Source organism: Crocodylus porosus, unplaced genomic scaffold (assembly GCF_001723895.1).
Source record: "Crocodylus porosus isolate Cpor-Errol unplaced genomic scaffold, CroPor_comp1, whole genome shotgun sequence".
In the NCBI taxonomy this organism is placed as follows: Eukaryota; Metazoa; Chordata; order Crocodylia; family Crocodylidae; genus Crocodylus; species Crocodylus porosus.
Genome location: NW_017728951.1, coordinates 8854844 through 8874111, shown reverse-complemented (window position 1 = coordinate 8874111; position 19268 = coordinate 8854844). Strand labels below are relative to the sequence as shown.

Below are 19268 nucleotides of genomic sequence, written 5' to 3'. Positions count from 1 at the left end.
TGATGTGGTGCATGAAACGCAGTGTGACTTGGGACACAGGTCAGATGAACACCTAGCCCAGGGGTGGGCAAAACGCAGCCTGCCAAGCCATTGTATCCGGGCTACGGGGACCCCTACAAAATTTAGAAAATTTATATTTTTCTGCCCCTGGCTGTCCATCATGCGGCCTTCGATGGTTTGGCAAAACTCAGTAAGTGGCCCTCCACCCAAAATAATTGCCCACCCCTGACCCAGCTGATCAGAGAGGGAAATAGGAATAGGAGATGGACAACTTGAGGGAGAAAGCCCAAAAGGAAGACAGTGCAAATGGGTTTGACTGTACAAGACACTGATGACTGAATACTGGGAAAGGAGGATGAGCCAGGAAGTTGTATCCAGAGGTTTTAATAAACTATCGTGCTCCCTTACAATTACATAATAAGAATAGCCCATACATTCTGTATCCTACAGCAGTACATAGCCTCACATTGCCCCATTGCATTTCCTTGTGCCTGTCACCCTGCAGCTCAGAGTTGTGAATGCCCATTTCCCTTACCTAGTTGCATACACCCTTCTGGATGGGTAGGACACAGTGGAAGGGACACTGAGAGGGCTAGAAGCTCCTCTTTGAGGGTACTCCAGTACCCACTGTCAGACCCAGTGGAGAACAAAAGGCCCAAGAGCAAGCACTGGAGAGGAGTCCAGAATGGTCTTATGAGGGACCTTCTAACTCTGGAGTTTGTCATCGGATCGAGTGGATGAGGCATGCCATGCTCCCTGAGACCTGCCACTGCCAAGGTATAGACAAGCCTCCTATAGTGTGTGTGGGCCCCAGCTCCTATTCCAAGCCCCATTCATTTTAGAGATTTCAGAGAACAGCTGTGATGAAAAATCATAGAGCAGGGTCTGTTTAACTTAACAAAGAGAAGGTTATGGCGTGACATGATCATAATCTAGACCACTGATTCTCAACCTTTTTAGGCTCAAGGCATCCCTCATTCAGCTTGAGACATCCCTTGTTAAGACTTGAGGCACTCCTCATAAAATGTCAGCTCTTACTTTTTATTTTTATACAGAAAAATAGTAGAGCACTTTTTCCGTTGCAATGAACCAAGAAAGACCACAGCAGGTGAAAATGGTTTTAACACTGCAGGTGCGTATTTGAAATTTTTTGGATTTGTTTTGTGACTCCTGTTTGCATACCTAATTGTGCTAACATTGCATGGCACCCCATGGCGCCCTTGAAAGGATGTCATGGTACCTTGGTTGCTCTCGACATACCTGCACGAGGGTTTGTTAATAGGAGTTATTATTGGAGGAATGTGTTAATAGGAGTCTCTTCAGTCTAGTTGACATCAGTTGAACTAGATTTATGACTAGAAGTTGAAACCACAAAAATTCAGACTAGAAACAGCAGTACAGGTGATTAATCCTTGGGACATGTTATCTAAGACTGAGCCAGATTTTCCAATACTGACCATGTTTTAAATCAAGATTGGGTATTTTTCCCCTAAAAGTTATGCACCAGTTCAAATAGGAATTAATTCAGGGCAGTCTACACCCTCAGGCAGCAGGGCAGACTAAAAGGATCACAGTGGTGCCTTCCAGTTTTGTAATCTTGGATTCTATCACAGCCTTAATGAGCAGGTTTTGTGAGGTTTTTTTCTTGCACTGAGGACTCTACAAAGAAAGGTCTGGAAGTGGGAATGAGAGAACGAAACAAAGAGCATGATGGATGCTGCTACGATCATTGTAAAGGAGATACTGGATAGGAGACCCAGTCAAGATGACTCATCAGATATGAAATGATTGGATGGCCTCAACCCAGCTCAACTAGATGCATGTCACAAAAAACAGCCATTAGAAGAGACACCAACCTTCACCTTTGCCAGGAGTCTTAATAGAAATGCCGAAGATGGAACAGACATGGCAACTACCTTGCTTTCTCATCCTTATTAATGGTCCCTCCCAAGTTGGGACAAATTTGGAGAAGTATGTCTGTGTTATATTCACAGAGTATATAAAGAGAAGACTTCAGACTCCAAAGCCCTTAATCTGGCACTTTCACATGTGCTCCATTTCCTGAAAGAAAAAAATAAATAGCGGGTGGGGAAAAGTAATTCCCGGCGTCATCCACTTCCTCAAAATTGCATCTTAAAAAACTGTTTGGTACAACACAACCTACAGAAATCTAAAACCTAAGAAAATTGGGATTATTCAAGGGATAAATTACTACCAACGTGATGAAGGGTGGTTCCCATATATGAACACAATGTGCTATGTGTATGCTGAATTAATGCAATATTTGTGTTAAAGTATTTTGCATCAGAATTTTGAGACACAGATGGGAAATACATTATCTATGGTTTTCAGCAGCATAATAGCATTCAGTAGCTTGCTGTCTTCAGAGCAGCTTTGAGGTGATACGCTACAGATCTCCATTGTATGCTACCAAACACTCCAAGGCAGGTGACAAACTCTGATACAGTTCTCAAAGAGTTAGACATTTACATCATGCAAATAACTTTACAAGTTGCAAGCTTGCAGCTGCAGAAATTCATCCACCTAAGGGATGGCCATTTAGGTTATGCTTGCACAGAGTTCTAAATGAAAGTACAGCTTTGCCCATCTGAATTTATGGGAAACAATCTGTCACTTCATTCCAGCGGGACTGCTAATGAATGGGACTATTCCCAGAGAGAAGGGATGTGAGTAAGAATGGCTAAATTTGGCCATTAGAGTCGCATGTAGTTCTTACTCAATGGCGATTTTCCCATTTCTCACATAGCTGCAGGAAGCTAAGGAGCACTGCCTGCCTAGGAGTACTTGGCCAACTGACAGGGGTGATTAGCTGGCCCTAGAGGAAATTAAAATCCCTAGCGAGGGTAGTGAGAGAGACTGAGGGAAGGTTGTGGTGCTGAGGGGAAAGCACAGAGCAGGGGTTGCCCTCGGGGTCTGAAGAAAGGCCACAGGTTTTGGTTTATATATTTGGTTTGTATATTTGCTTGTTTTATTGTTTATGTCATTTTCTGTGGGAACAAGTTTTCCTTAGGAAAAATAAACTGCTTGATGAAAGGAGTGACAACCAGCTACGGCAGGGGTGGACAAAATACAGCCTGCAGGCTGGATCCGGCCCATGAGGCTATTCTATCTGGCCCATGGGGCCCCTAAAAAATTTGGAAAATTAATATTGATCTGTCCTTGATTCCTGTCAAAAATGACAGGAACAAGGGGCAGTGGGACCCAGGGGAAGCCCAGTGGGCTCCTGCAACAGCAGGGCCCACCCGGCCCCGCCTCTGCAGCCAGAAGCCCCAGGAGGGGCTTCTGGCCTGGGACCATGTGGCTGCCCCGGTGTGGTTAGCTCAGGTAAGGGGTGGAGGGGACCCCAGGCAGGGAAGAAGCCTGGGGAAAAATAGCCAGGGAAAAAGCTGAGCGCAGGGAAAAGCAGCCCCTCCGCCGCCCCGTGGCCAGCACTCCCTGCTGCCGCCATTTGCAGCCCGTGTGGGCTGCGAGCGGCTGCAGCGCAGAGCACTGGCCATGGGGTGAGGGAGGGGCTGCTTTTTCCCTGCACTCAGCACCAGGTTGTAATGTGCCCCCGCTGTCAGCCTGGGCCCTGTGCCAGCTCCGTGCTTGCCTGTCGGGGCTGCGCCATGGCAGCAGCAGCTGTGGCCCCCCCACTTGCCGCACCAGGCAGTGTTTGCTGCCACCGGCTCTGTGCTGTCCAGCGTGCAAGCTCCACATGGGCAGCAGCAGCAAACACTGCTGGACAAAACAAGCGGGGGAGCCCCAGTGGGGGAGCCTGGAGCCAGCATGGGGCCCAGGCTGGCAGCGGGGGCGGGTTACAAGCTGGTGCTGAGCACAGGGGAAAAGCGGCCCCTCGCCCACCCCGTGCCCAGCGCCCCGCACTGTAGCGTGGCGTGGGGCTGCCTATGCCTGCTCCAGACAGCCCCGTGCCGGCTGTGAGCGGCTGCAGCAGGGAGCACCAGCCATGGGATGGGGGAGAAGCCACTCTTCCCCCCACACTCAGCACCAGCTCCTTTCCTGCCAGCAAGCAGGGGGTTGGGGCTGCACGCTGCCCCCCTCCAGTACCATGGGGTTGGGAGGCACTGGGAGTGAGTGGGAGCAAGGGGCCCACACCGGTGTCCCGGGGCAAGAGCCAGCGGGGCCCAGAGCAGGGTGGCAGGAGTACAGGGTCCCAGCAGGCAGGGGCTCTATGAAGCCAGGCCAGTTCTCCCCTTTCTCTGCTGGTACATCCCAGCCAGGCTCCACAGACCCCTGCCAGCCTGTGCCCCACTCTGGTCCCCACTGGTGCTGGTCCTGAGACGTTGGTTCCAAGACATTGGGACGTTGGCCCCAAGATGGTGACTGGGGGGCAGCGCACCTGTCAAGGGCCGAGGCTACCCATGCGGCCCTCAACAGCTTGCCAAAACTGGGTAAGCGGCCCTCCACCCAAAATAATTGCCCGCCCCTGGGCTACAGACTGCCATGAGGTGGAGGGAGAACACTTTTTTTATCTTGCTGCAGAGAGGAGGATGCAGACCAATAACTTGAAGTTGCAGCAAAGTAGGTTTAGAGCGGACATCAGAAAAAGCTTCTGTACTGTTAGAACAGTGAGGCAGTGGAATAGATGCCGAGGGAAGCTGCAGACTCTTCATCACTGCAGGTGTTGAAGAAGTTGGACAGCCACCGGTTGGGGATGATCTAGGTGTAGGGATGCCTATGTTTCTGGGCTTTGCTGGTTGCCACATGGGGCTGGGGGCGGTATTCTACACCCCCTCCCCTCCCTGCTGCTGCATGTGTTGGGGGGGGAACATGTTAAGCCTTCCTCAGAGGCATTGGGTGTTGGCTACAGTCAATGTTGGGGGTTTTGACTGGAGAGTGCCAATGCTTCCACTGGGACTTAAACCTGGCGGTTCCTGGCTAGAAGGTCTTGCCCCTCCACTCGGGGTCAGATCAGTCACCATATTTGGGATTAGGAAGGAATTTTACCCCATAGTCAGATTGGTACAGACTATGTGGGGGGGTTGATTTCCTCTGTAGCAGTGGATGTGGCCCTCTTGCTGGGATCTCTTGAGCATATATCACCAACCTTTACAGAAGGCCGCTGTGGTCCCCCTTGCTTTATCTTTGGCAGGTTAGGATGTTTGTCTTTTGGTTGTGTCAGGGTTGACTATATAGTTTTTCTAAGAGTTTATACAGATGGTTTGGATAAGGATAATCCTGCCTTAGGCAGGGGGTTGGACTACATGAGTTATGGCGGTCTCTTCCAGCCATATTTCTCCTGTGACCAAGTCACCCCTTAACCTTCCATTTGTTAAATTAAACAGATTGTGCTTCAGGATTTTTCACTACAACTCCTTTCATCAGTCTTTGAACCCTGTGAAATCAATGGACCTCTGGATAGGAGCAGGGGCCCACACACTCTGCAGAAGGCTTGTCCGTAGGCACTGAGTTGGTCCTTGAGGGCATGTTTGTACCATCTCTCTGCTGAGGCCAAGTGCATTGCCAAAAATCAAGCACTTCCCCCTCTCTCCTCTGCATGCCTCAAACCTGGCAGTTAGGCAGAATAGTCACCCAAGACAGAGCTTGAGAGCAGCACTAGGGCACATGCTGAGGACCCCTCCCCGCTAAGCCATCCTGTCTGCCTAAGTGCCCTGCCTGGGCTCACTCAAAGCAGAACCAAGTGGCTGGGGTTATTGAGTCATAGGTTCAGCAGGGAAGTGGCAGAGACACACCCGTAATGCCTATTGATGAGAAACACTAATCTGCTTCTCGTTATCTGCTTCCTGTGTCTGTGTTTCCCGTGCTAGTCTGGGACATTCTAGCTCTTGTCATTTGCAACACGGGACTTGAGTTTGTTGCAAAGATTAGGATGAAGTTGCTTAATAAATGTGTTATGGGCTAGAACGAAGTGTCTTTTCCCTGCCACTTTTAAAATGTATTTACGTGTCCTTATTCTTTGTTAAACTCTGAGTTCCTCTGTTTTAGAAATGGAAGAACACACACTCAAGTGGGTTTTACAGGAATAAATAATACAGGAGAGCTTTAGTAATGATTCTAAGATGATGGATCTCAAAGCACTTTACAAACGTTGATTAACTAGAACTTATCCCAACTCTGATAACCTTCTCTGTGATTTTGGGCAAGTCACTTAACCTCTCTACCTGCTGCTGATATTTATTCACTGCCTCACAAGGATGGAGATATTAATTAATGTGTGCAAATTACTCTGAAGATGACTGTCCTGTACAAGTGTTTAAGACACTATCATCGCCATTTTATTATTAATTAAGACTTACAGTACCCCCATGGGAAACTGGGAAGTTTTATCATGCCTGTTTTACAAGGTGGTCAGCTGAGTTACAATGACATCAAGTGGATCTTCTGAAGTCAAAGAATGATTCAGTAGCAAATGCAGACATTTAACCTATGAGTCCTGCTCTAGAAGACTGGAAAAAACTGTACTTCGTACCGTCAATAATGCTGAGTCAGAAATATTAGAAGATGTGGTAATTTGGAGGTATCATAGCAAGAAGGCACAGAATAGAAAAGGAGAACAACTACAAACTTGGGACAGTAGATAATCTTTTGACACCTGAATATGCAACAAACAGTGTTGGTGGAACAATAATTTCCAGCATAGTGTTCAGTGATGTCTATCATAATCTATAGAGAGAAAGAAAACAGAATATGGGAGGCCTAGTGGAATAATCTGATTGGTTAATAAAGTCTCTGATCTGTGCAATAATGGATAGATTCCCAGGTGCCAGAAGAATTTGGCCTAGCTCCCAAGTAGCAGAATGGCTCTCAGAAATCTTCCGGTAAGTCAGGTCTCAAATTTTATGTAGACTGAACCTGAACAAGATATAGGACACCCCAGCTCCCAACATTGTGAGCAAAATCAAAGGGGCCGCAACCTTGATTATATGCTGATGTCTCTGTCAGATTCTCTGCCCAGTCCTGACTGCCGGCCAGGACTAGGGCTGTGGTTCCAATCACAGCGGTATCTGTACAGGTCTCACCACTCTGCTTTGTCCCAGGGGTGGGCAATACACTGAAGTATAATCTTACCCTCTTAAGTACATCAGTCCAAAGAGAGGGATGCCTCTATTCTTCTGTACCTTTCCTGTACAGAGGGCTAGAGTAAAGAGGGGCACAGTGTTGTATGCATGTGCCTGGACACCAAATCCCTCCTGCTTGAGTTGAACATTAAGCCTACCAGCATTGGCAATTTCCTTTTATAAAAATACATTGTCTATTGCATAACCATCAATCAGAGTCCTAACCGGTAGCTGATCAGGTATAAGCAAATTGCCCCAGCACTTACCTTCAAATTTACCCATGAGCCTTTTCAGCCTGCATCCATTTGAAAAGCAGAATTATTCATATCAGGAAATATATACAAATGCACGAAAACAGAGGTCCAGATACTCGGTTCCTAAAAATTACCAGCTTTTTGGTCTACAGAGAAAAATGATTTCCCATCCCCACAATGCCCATATTTTCCTGTATTTCAGTAGTTTATTGCTTTGAAGAAATTCAGTACCTATGTCTGTGTTTGGGCCCAGTTAAAACTTAGCTTTGTAACATGAAATGGAATTATTAAGAGGGAAGCCTACAGATTTCCTCTAGATGTTAGCAAACAATTTGCCTGTTAGTTTAATCTGTTTATGGATTCTTGCATTTAAATGAGATGCAATTAAACACAATTAGCTATGCATGCAGTTCTGGAGGCAAGAGAAGAGAAATGGAAGTTGCTAGAAATCTCTGACAAATAACTTTTTGTATGGGTTTGTTTTTTGGGACTCTAACAAGTATATTTGCCGGACACTGGTGGTGCAGTGACCTAGTTGCAAGTACCAAATTTGGAAAGAATGTAATTTTAATATTACTTATTTGTAAGTACTTTCTCTGGGAGACTTGTGTAATACTGGATTACAAACTTCTTGTCTTAGTGATCATAGGAAGAAAAAGTATTGTGTGGAAAGTGTGTAGTTTTCTATGTATTATTATGGGAGCATCTACAGGTTCCAGCCATAATGTGGCAGCAGTGTGAAAACTTGTAAGAAGAGACTGTTCTCTGTCCCAGGGAGATTACATTCTCCATAGACAAGACAGGAAGAGAATGGGTACCAAAAGATTAGCTGACTTGCCCAACGTCCCATCAAGTTGGGAACAAAGCCAGCACTCCTAAATTCCTGGCTAGTTAGTGTTTAGGTCCTTCCTCCCCATATCCATACATAGACGTCCCCAAGGCTTGGAGGTGCTTAGATCTGGGATTTTTGTTTCAGCAAGCTACAGAGCACAGAACCAGGGCCAAGCCTCCTCCTCTAAGGTGGGTGCATTGAGTTCTGTGGTTCTGGTCCCATTCACTTCTAATTAAAGCATCAGAGAAACACAGCTCTGCAGACATTTACTAAGTATGCGTCAAAGTACTGTAAGTCATGGTAATTTACTGTAAGTCATGGTAACACAGGGTCAGCAAGATCCCCTGAAGAATATATTGTCAAGATAAAATGTTTTAATCTTTTAAATATAGTTGCATACGGCAAAAGTGTATCCTGTTCAGCAGGAACTCTGTGCCGTGACTCAGAGGGTGTGTCCAGACAAGTGCGCACGTGCGTTTCCCCAAGGACAGATAGAAAAACATGTGCCACTGCTGCTTGTGCCCAAGGAATGCTCCTGCACACACGCTCTGGCATGCAACAAGTTACCCCAGATGGAGTAGGAGAGGCTGGGGCCAACACCAGCGCTGGTCCCAGCAGCCTTATTTGGGGTTCTGGGGGCTCCAACAGCAGCGATTTGGCACAGGCGCCTGGCCGGCAGCTGAAGCATGGCTCTGGTTTTGAGTGACTCATACAGCCGCCATGTGCACCATCCCGCTTTTTTCAGGAGCAGGTTTTTTGACACCAGGATCTCCAAGTGTCAGAAAAACCCTCTACGCTGCAAATTAGCAACATAGTAAATGCTGGCGTGTGTGGTTTGCAGCGCCGCAGACGGGTCTGCAGTGCTGCATACCACACGTGCGCACTCGTGTGGACACTCCCAGAGAGATCTCTGGCTTTGCAGAATGATTGTAGTTCTCTCTGGTTGCAAGAAAAAAAAAAAAGCTCAACAACAGGGGGACATGTATTGTTACAGATCAGGTTTGCCAAATGACTGCGGCATTGTAGGCTGGAATCTGGGATCATTTGTCTTTTTCAAATTAACATCTGTGCCTTCCTTTGGCCCTGCATGCTGTTTTTCTAACACACCCCTATTTTTAAGGAACTATGCAAGAAGCTAATTTTAATCTGTGATATTAATCATGTGCTAGTCAGTTCCCATCTGCTCATATTCTCTGAAGTCAAGTTTCTGCTGGTCTAGTTCAGGTTGATCTGAATAATCCAGCTATTTTCATCCCTGTGGCCATGGCAATCTAGGTCAACTGTCCCAGTCAATACTCTCATGTGTTAAGACTTTATATTTTATACATGTAGTACTTCAGCTGTTCCCTTTTTGTCCTCCATATATCTGGTAGAGTGTAATACAAACAAAGTACTTTAGAGCAACGTTCCAACTGTCCATTTTTCTCATGCGGCGTTTCATGAACATTTTGTATTCAGTTTGAAATAACTCACTTGTTGCCTCATTAAGCAGTTTTGCTTTCAGCTCCAGATGACCCAACAAGAACATTTTGTTTAACAAACCTCCTAAGACTAGTGTTCCTTTCTGGTACATGGCTCGCTCTGCCTGTTATGTGTTTTAAGGGTGAGCATCAGAAAAAAAAATAACCATGCACCTCAAACCACACACGCACAAAAGTACAAATTACCAGAAAATTGTAACAGACAAGAATAATCCTGGAGGGACAGAGGAAGTCGCTGCGTGAAACATGTGCTTTGCATGTAAACACATTGCCTCCACTAGCAGTCTCTTCAGTATATAATATTGTGTATTTATAGAGGCTCATTTACGGCGAAGAATTCCAAGGCACTTTACGAAGTAACGTGCAACGAATATGTAGATCCCTTCATCCATCAGAAGCAGGCAACCATTTCTGAGCTGAAGCATGACAGCTGTTTAATAGAGCACAGCAACACTACAGAGCAGTTAAGGACTGCAACAGTTAATACCCTTCTGACTGAAGATACTTTGGAAATTTAGCTAGTCAGAATATAACACTGCCAAGTCATCTTTAATGATGACAACCAATATGCTGAGAACCTCAGAGGATATCCACTGCCTCATGGAGTATGGCAGGTCAATAGTCCTGGAGAATGGATTCCCCTGTTCGGCCTCAAAATGGGTACACTGAAATCCCAACCTTGAAGCACTGCCTGTCTATAGGTCAGAGGGTTCAGGCTTTATCTCTGCTGCTTACTGCACCAGCAAGGTGGTAATTAGTCCCAGTTATAGGCAGGGTTTTTCTGCTGTGGGAATGGAGTAGGACCACGAACTCCTTTCATGTACAGTGCAGCAATCACTACCAACTTGAGCTCGAGAACACTTCTTCCAAGTGGAACAAGAATTTGACGTTGCATCATTTCTAAGAATTTCTGCTTCACTAAAGAGAGTGTTTCCCAAGGCTGCAGTTGATTTTCACATGCAATTTTGTGCGCTGGCCAAGATGCTGACGGTTCAGTATTTAGCTACAGAATATAATTTTCTTTTGTTTTGATTTATGTTCTCTCTTAACCACCAGAGTCCCACATAAAAGATCTGGAAGCCTTCCTCTCAAAATTAGCAACAACATAGGTTTATTCTGGAACAGAAATAGCAAATAAACATATTTTTAGTCATTTTTTTTATTAAAGGCAAAATCTCCAGTCTCCGGTTTGATCTGCTGCTGTGATGTCTATAATAATACAGGTTTTCAAACATATAAAGATAGTTTAGGGCTGACAGGGGGGAAAGGACTGGAAATGGGGCAACAGTTATTCCTGGGCAAAATTTTCAAGTGTTGGAGCCTATATTTTCAAGTGTGTCTAAGAAACCTATATTGTTTTTCAAAAGTGACTTGCGATCATGTTTTCAAAGTTATTTAGGAGTCCAAGGAGTCAGACAGCCACGCCATTGGATTTACAAGAGTCCCCAAGTATATTAGGCATCTGACACACTTAGGTGTTTTTGTAAATCCCTCTAGATGCCTATTTGCATTTCTAGGAGCCTCACTATCTTTGTAAAATTGTCTGTACTCATTTGAAAGTGGGCTTCTAATTCACTAGGTGCTTGTGATAATGCCTCCCTTGTCACTGGCTTTTGAGAGTTACTGGTTAAGGTTTCATTTTCATGGCTTTTTCAGAGACCAGCATTGAATTAGGAAAAAGCCCATTGCTTTGTTGTTTGGCTTTGTGATCTACAAAGCAAAACTGCAAGATGAAAAACAATGGCCACATGAAAATGTTCATGTATTGGTGTCAACCATAATAGACACTTCTCTTAAAATTAGCAGAACAGAACAGGGTTTATGTGGGAGTCTCATTGTTCCGCTTTGCTAGGGAGTGCCATAATAACGATACAAACTGATTTATTTATTAAGTTTCCCTCCCCTTAGGCCACTTACAGAAACCTAAAAATAGAACTAAAATAACCTAGTAAAACTTTGCACTGTAAACCCTATTGAAATTAAATAAACCCTCTGAATCTGCCCTTACTATTGTGACTTTTACTGTCACTGTACTTAGGAGCCCCAGTTACAAATCAGGTCCCCATTGTGCTCGGCACTAGCTGAACACAGAATAAGAAGATGGTCTGTCCCAAACAGCTTCATTGTGCAGGTTTTATTCAGCAAAACACATGAGCATATGCTTAACTTCAAAGTCTTTCTTGAATCCCATTGACTTCAATCTCTCTCTCATGCATTGCAAAGAAGCCATAGATCAGGGCAGGTGTCCTCCCTTAAGGCTTTCTCGGGGAGCTTGCAGGACCTATATCTGCACTCTGCTTCCTTGACTTGTACCCAGCCAGTGCTCTCAGACTCCGTCACAGGCACTGATGCTCATTCAGTAATACATCTCACCACCTCTTGTTTCTTTTCCCATCCCTACAGTGCTATGTGTCTTGTTTAAAACAAATCTCATAAAACATGCATTTCCCACCCTGAAATGAGAACAAGCACGTGGCAGATGTTATATTGCTGACTCCTAGCACAGATATGCTGCAGTGAAGAGTGCAGTGTAAGAACCAGAACAGGAAAGGTGGGTAGTCCGCACTGACCCTACTGAACAGCATGATTTAGGGACAGCTCCTGCTGCCCTTATTGATGGCCGTATTCCCCCAGAATGGGACTAATTACATGAGTAAGAGGGAACAGTCTTGAGGGAAAAATCCCATCCCCTCGTAAGTTGATGAGAATTTTGCCGCTGACGTCAAGTGAGCCGGGATTTCATGCTTGGTGGTTAAGCTGCCTAATGTGAGTATGTTACTTGGATGGGCGCACAAAAATAAAAACATATTTCTGTATATCATCAGGGACAACAATGCTGACTCAGACCTTGTCATCTGAGAGCTACACTGACCCCGTAAAATAGTTGGATGTTCTCACGCACTTGGTGCGTGCGTAGGAAAAACAGCTGTGTCTTCAAGCACCTCGTCTAACAACCTGGCCATAGTCTTTTGTTTGCAGGTGTAATTAGCTTATATCATATAAGAGGACTGACCAATTCAGTAACTTAACAGCTGTTCAATTTACAACTGTTTTAAATACTATTTGCAAGGATAGTTCTGATGGATTTTTAGAATTTCTCTCAACTACTTCCTACCTGAAAGGTCTGATATTTTGCAAAATATTTTTAGAGCATTTTACATGCGGTTCATTATTAGTGGTTTTCTATTACTGTTAAGAGTTTGAGACAGACCAGGGGAAATTGAGCTGTCTGAGGTGTGCAACTTCACCTTAGAGTATTTGAGCTTGGTTTGCCCTTTTCTACACAGACATGTGCATGCATGCACGCACAGCGTTACTATATACTATATATAGAGAGAGAGATGGAGATATAGGTATGTAGATCATCCAGGTTACAGAACCTTATCTTAGAAGCCAATCATTGTTTTGTTAGTTTAGATATCCATTTTATGATCTTTGTGTTAATTAAAGAATGCTGTTTACTTGGAAATTCATGTAAAATCTGTCTTCGTGAGCAGTCTTTGCAGACTGTTCCATGTAAATGTGAATGCTCTAGCGTAGAAAGAGTCGCCACAATCTATCGTTTGCATCCTATACAATGAAATGAAATTAGAGGTTTCTTTGCTCTGTCACAACTTCCCTGTAGGTGTGTTAGGACTGCAGAATCAGATCTGCAATGTTGATTACATTTTTACTGGTTTTATGTTTGCTTGTTCTGCTCTATTATATCTTATAACTTGCTGTCCCATAACCTGAAATGCTTATTTGGGTGAGGAAAACATAATGAATAATCATCTGTTATTGTTATTACTGCACCATGACACTGACAAGGCAAAAGTTGGATACTCAGCTAAAGACGGCAAATTGACCCTATGGCAAATGAAACCGCAAGCAGCACAGTCTACTGAAAGAGGCTGTTCCTTTGTGAGGAATTCTTGTACTTGGAAACAAGGAGTGCTTCAGCAAAATAAACCACAAGGAAATAGTCACGGGGAGCCTTAGCTCAAAACTGAAAAATAAATTTGGTATTTGTACAGATGAGTATCTGCTAAATTCTGCCAATCATAAATAATAATAGTCTCCATGGCTACTGTACATCTGATGGGAAATGCATCTTCCCCGGGTTGAAAATATAGCCCTCACAGTCTTGCCCTTTACAGAAGAAAATGAGGAACTTGGCACGAAGGGAAGTGGACAACAGAGTTCTCAACTCTTTCCACGGGTCCCAGAGGAAAGCCACTGAGAATAAAATATAAACGTGCTCTCCATTCCTCAGCTCAGCCCAACAAGCATAATTTTAACATGGTTCTCCAAGTTAAACCCTTCACTGGTCCTAAGAAGAGCCCATTCAGGTTTCCAGGTCAAAACTGAATTATTTTTCTTTACCTATTCTCTGATAAAAATCGTAGTAAAATAATTATTCATCCCATTTCACAGGGCAATAGGCCTGCAGTGAAATATGTATACTTTTGCTGATGTTACTGTCATCTGAAAAACAATGCCACATGTGATGCAATGCATTCAATCTGGTGAATTACTTTAATTGTGGGCGTCAACCAAATCTGCTTCCAGGAACAGTGCACAAATCACTGGGCTCTAGGCTATTCTGAGGTGGGTTTCTCTCAGTCCTTTCCATTGAAGCTGTTCTATTTTGTATCAAGTACTTACATAGCTGTTAGGCCACAAAGAGCAGGTCCAAAAGGCAACAGAACTGCCCGGAAAGAGCCAGGCTATAGTCCTTGCTCTGTAATGGGTTTGCATTTTATCTGGGGGATTCTTTTTAAATATGTGTTTATAAAGGCAAAGGCAGATCCAGGAAATGTGCTTTGCATTTGGGGCAGAAGACAGTGAGGTTTCAAAGAGTTGTGATGGTCCTTAGTACCTAGGGAATTCTGGACCTAAAAAAAGCTGTTTTATCCCTATATACAAACATTGCACGTATGGTAGGAGGTTGTGTTGTGGCTTTGGGACAGGTTGGTTGACCATGGCCCACGTCCTCAAGCTTCAGTTGAGCTTTTAGTGCACAGATCATAACGCATCTTGGAGATAAGGGCTGAGAACTTGAATTTGTTCTTAATCTTGTGAGAAACCAGTGCAGGAAGTCTTCAGGTCGGATCTGTTCACAGTTGCCCATGTTGCTGAGGAGGTCCTGGGGGCAAAAGCTGTCCTGCCCAGGTGCATTGTATTGCTGTAGTGCACATGGGAGGAGGCAAAGAGGTGCTTAGCTAAACCTTTTCCCATGACAGCCAGGATGGCAAGGAGTTTCCTGGCCAGCTGAAGAAGGTAGTTCACAGATACTTTTTTAGAATATAGTTCGTCTTAGAGAGTAATCCTAAGGCTTTGGACAGAATAAATCAATTGAACTGTGTACCTCCAACCAAAGGAGACAATGTCTTCATAGGGCTTTCTTCGTCCCAGGGCCAGTATAACTTCTGTCTTGCTTTGGTTCAGCTTCACTAGCTGTTCTTCATCCATGAGCTGGTGGCATCAAAGCACTTGGACATCTCAGTCTGGTCACATGTGTTAGCAGACAGGTAGAGCTAATAGGGGCTTGGGGCTTGCCTCTGAAACTGGCCTGCTACATGATTTTAGGCAAGTCTCTCTGCCTTAGTGGTTCCTTCGCACTCTGTCTATCTAAAGGGTTTAGCACATCATTTCTTCAGGACAGGGACCAGCTCTTATTACGTGTTTGTACTGTACCAGCCATATGGGCCCCACAGCTTGGTTGAGGCCTGAAGGTGCTACCACAATACAAATAATTCTAATAGCAACAGTAAAACATGTTCAAAAATACTCTGTTAAGGCTGGCTTAATTATCCACCCTCATGGAAGGAGGCTGCACAGCAAGAAGGGTGTGAGAAAAACACGCTGCTTCTCACCTTTTCAGTGCTGTGAAAAGGCTTGCAGACATAACATTGAGATGGACTGGCTGTGCCATTATCTGTGCTCTAGAGTCACTGAGAGCCAGAGCAATTATGCTGTTTCTCTGTAATCACAACAATTAAGCAGACATGGCATTTAGCAGGGGAGTGATTAAGTGGATTGTACTGTAGTTCTAATAGTAGACAAGCAAATCCATCAAATCCCAGACCTGATGCATGCCAGTAGAAATCTGATACAGGTTTCGTGTCTGGGGCTTCCCAGACTAAACTGTAGTTGCACTGGAACAAAATCAAAACAGCTGCTCTTCTCTTCATGTCCCTCTCTCATTTTACATGCCTGTTATTGAGGTGATCACTACTCTTGTTACCAGTCTTGCCCTTCTCTTTCCTCCGCAGGCCTTGTGATGAGCAGCACCCAGAAGTGACGCCAGATGGGTACGTGAACAACCTTGCTGAGGCAGTCGACATTATTCTGAAGCAGTTGGACAAGTGACTGCACTGCTGCAGATATTATTTTAAAGGCATAAAGAAGTTGGACATAAGAGAGGAGACATAGCACACCACCCACATACCAGGCCACCTCCCCCTCTGTTTAATTCCCTTATCTTCTTTTAATTTTAACCCTGTACAAATAGCCCCAGGAAACAAGCAACAATTATGCATTTGTCTGTAAGTGCCCACTATTTCTAAGTTTCTTGTGTTTAGGTACTAATCTGAAATACCAACCCTATTGAAGGCAGTGTCAGACTACATGAGTCTTCTGAATTTCTAACCATTTAGCGTCTCGCACAGTGCTAGACGGTTGGAAGAGCAGACGGAATGAACTAATGCAAAGTGTAGAACAGGTTCAAAGCCACCCCTGGGCATGGCTGAGTGTACAACTGGCTCCCTTGTGTTTCAGATAAAAATGCATGCAAACAGCAAGGTGCATTTTGGGGATGCTCCCTATTGAATAACACCCTCTTCCTTTCTGGCTGCGCATAACCACCCACTATATGGACAAAGCACTAAGAGTAGCATTTTGCATCTAGACTTCTCAGCATAGGGGGTGAGTGGCTTTGAAGCTCCTCAGGGGGCCAGTCTGGGCCTGTTACAGGTGGGTTCTCAGAAGGGCTGGGATTCGGCTCCAGCTGAAATCAAAGCACGAGGCCTCAGTGCCACTTCATGCAGATGTCCACATTTGAACTGTCACAGTCCAGTCGGATTAATTTCCTTTGCAGATTCTAAGAATAGACCTTGTGCACTTGGATGTCATTTTATGGCTGCTGGGTGCAAGGCTGACTAGTCGGGTGCTATGTTCCCAAATAACAGCTTTACTCAATATTGCTACTGCCTGGAAATATTTGTAAACACATAAAGAGGGCAGCAATCAACTATGAATTAAACAACACTTTACTGCTTAAATAAATTGCCTTGGATTTTTCCCTTATGATTTTCAGCAATTACTAATTAGTGACCTAATTAGGACTGATCCTGGGAGGGGACTAGAATCATCAACTACTCTTAAAGCCTTTAGGAAATGAAGGCACCCGGCACCTGTAGGGTTAGGTCCTGATACACAGCTCTTAAACAGAGGAGGTCAGAGGCATGGCGCTTCCCCGTCCACTGCACCAGGGCTGTGTGCCGCTCCCCTCTTGCTGCTCTCCTCCCATGTGCAGGACAACTCAGGGCGAGGTCCCTCTCCAAGCACAGCCTTGGGGCCAGGCAGCTCCCTTTAATGTGAGCTGTGTGCAGTTTGCACAACCTAGTCCAGGGTTAGTACTACATCTCTCACTCTCTCCCCCACAAGAAGCCAATGACTGTGGCACTGAAGTGCCTCCCATAATGGTAAAAAGTCATCATGGAAATAAAGCAGATTTCCATCTCTTGCAGGTTATTCAAGGTTCATTTTCAGATTTCCCCTTCAGTATGCATTTGTCAACCCTTTCATTGCTTTTCTTTCCATCTGGATGGTTCTTTGGCACTATAGTAATTTAGAGATCCTGCGATAAGTACAGTTCATAGATTTCATAGACATTAGGGCTGGAAGGGACCTCGGGAGATCATCGAGTCCAGCCCCCTGCCCAAATTACCTTGTAATTTGTTACAAATTAAAAGGTAAAACTATTGACATATGGATCCCTTTGTGGCTAGATGTATTAATGAACTGACCTGAATTAATAAACAACAGTTCTGTAAATCTTATTTGTTGTAGTCATTATTTACAAACCTTAAGCAATGTTGAGAGAATCAGAAATGTGTATTTTCAAAAATAGGGTTGCAGGATGAGATAATAGGCAGTTTTCAACTATCTGCATCTGCAAACCTATGGTACAAAAGCACAGCTGATACCTCAGTGGCTATGTAATTCACTCCTGAGGTCAGTGGTATTCTGAATCAGTTTGACAGCAGTGCTGTCTGCAGAAGGGTTGGTGTGGAAGGGGTGCTTTAAAAAGCAACTGAGTAAGAGTGCCCTTGGCAAAGATGAGGATGGAAAACACACTTCAGCAGAAGTCTTGAAGATCAAAATACCTTTACGCAAATAGCTCAGGGAAAATAAGAAAATGAACAGATGCCTGTGCTTCTTTTTGAAATGGGTGGAAGGTGCTGCCACAAAGGACAAAATAGAAGGCCCTTGGGACACAAGACGTCCTTTTTAAATACATAGGGGGCAAAAAGAAGGTTCCGGGTCCCCTGCAAGACACGCTAGGAAATCTGGTCGTCACACCAGACGACAAAGCTAACCTATTTAACAATTTCTTTGCCTCCATTTTCCTGAGCAGGGACCAGATCAGCGCCCCCCCCCAGGGGAGGCACACCCAGGCCTAGGGTCAGTGAGGATCTAGTCAGGGAACTTCTGGAGGGACTGGACGTATTTAAATCAGCTGGTCCTGATGATCTCCACCCCCGAGTGCTGAGGGAATTAGCAGAGGTCATTGCGGGACCCCTGGCACGGCTGTACGAGCACTCATGATGCTCTGGTGTGGTGCCAGAGGACTGGAAGAGGGCCAACGTGGTTACCAGTTTCAAAAAAGGGGGGAAGGAGGACCCGGGGAACTATAAGCCAGTTAGTCTTACCTCGATCCTGGGTAAGCTTTTTGACAGAATTATCCTGGTGCATGTCCACAAGGGGCCAGCGGGGGAGATTATGCTTAGGGGCAACCAACACCGGTTCATGAGAGGCAGGTCCGGTCAGACCAACCTGGTGGCCTTCTACGACCAGGTCACCAGATCCTTAGACCAGGCATAGCAGTGGACATAGTCTTCCTAGACTTTAGGAGGGCTTTTGACACTGTCTCTCACCCCATTCTCATTAAAAAACTGGGGGACTGTGGTGTCAACACCTACACAGACAAATGGGTCACTAACTGGCTGGAGGGCCGCACCCAGAGAGGGGTGGTGGATGGGTCATTTTCGACCTGGAGGGATGTGGGCAGTGGGGTCCCCCAGGGTCCTCGGGCCCGCACTGTTCATCTTCTTCATCAGTGACTTGGACGAGGGGGTAAAAAACACCCTGTTCAGATTTGCTGATGACACTAAGATGGGGAACGTGGGCACGCTAGAAGGGAGGAATAGGCTGCAATCGGACCTAAACAGGTTACAGGGGTGGGCGGATGAAAATAGGATGGGATTCAGCACTGACAAGTGCAAGGTGCTGCACCTGGGGAGGAAGAACCGGCACCATACCTACAGGCTGGGGGACTTCCTTCTTATCAGGGCAGAGACAGAAAAGGATCTTGGAGTCATTATTGATGCCAAAATGAACATGGGCCGGCAGCGTGGGGACGCAGTCAGGAAGGCCAACCGCACCTTGTCATGCA

The 19268-nt window shown here is 45.2% G+C and overlaps 1 protein-coding gene across 1 annotated transcript in view; it reads left to right on the top strand.

The window, feature by feature from the left end:
- LHPP (phospholysine phosphohistidine inorganic pyrophosphate phosphatase) overlaps positions 1-17312 on the top strand; it is a 161197-nt gene extending 143885 nt beyond the window's left edge. The window contains exon 7 of the mRNA XM_019556158.1: positions 15865-17312. Within this exon, the coding sequence (XP_019411703.1) occupies positions 15865-15961 (97 nt within the window). The 3' untranslated portion in view covers positions 15962-17312. The remainder of the gene's footprint in view (positions 1-15864) is intronic.
- The last annotated feature ends 1956 nt before the right edge of the window (positions 17313-19268 follow it).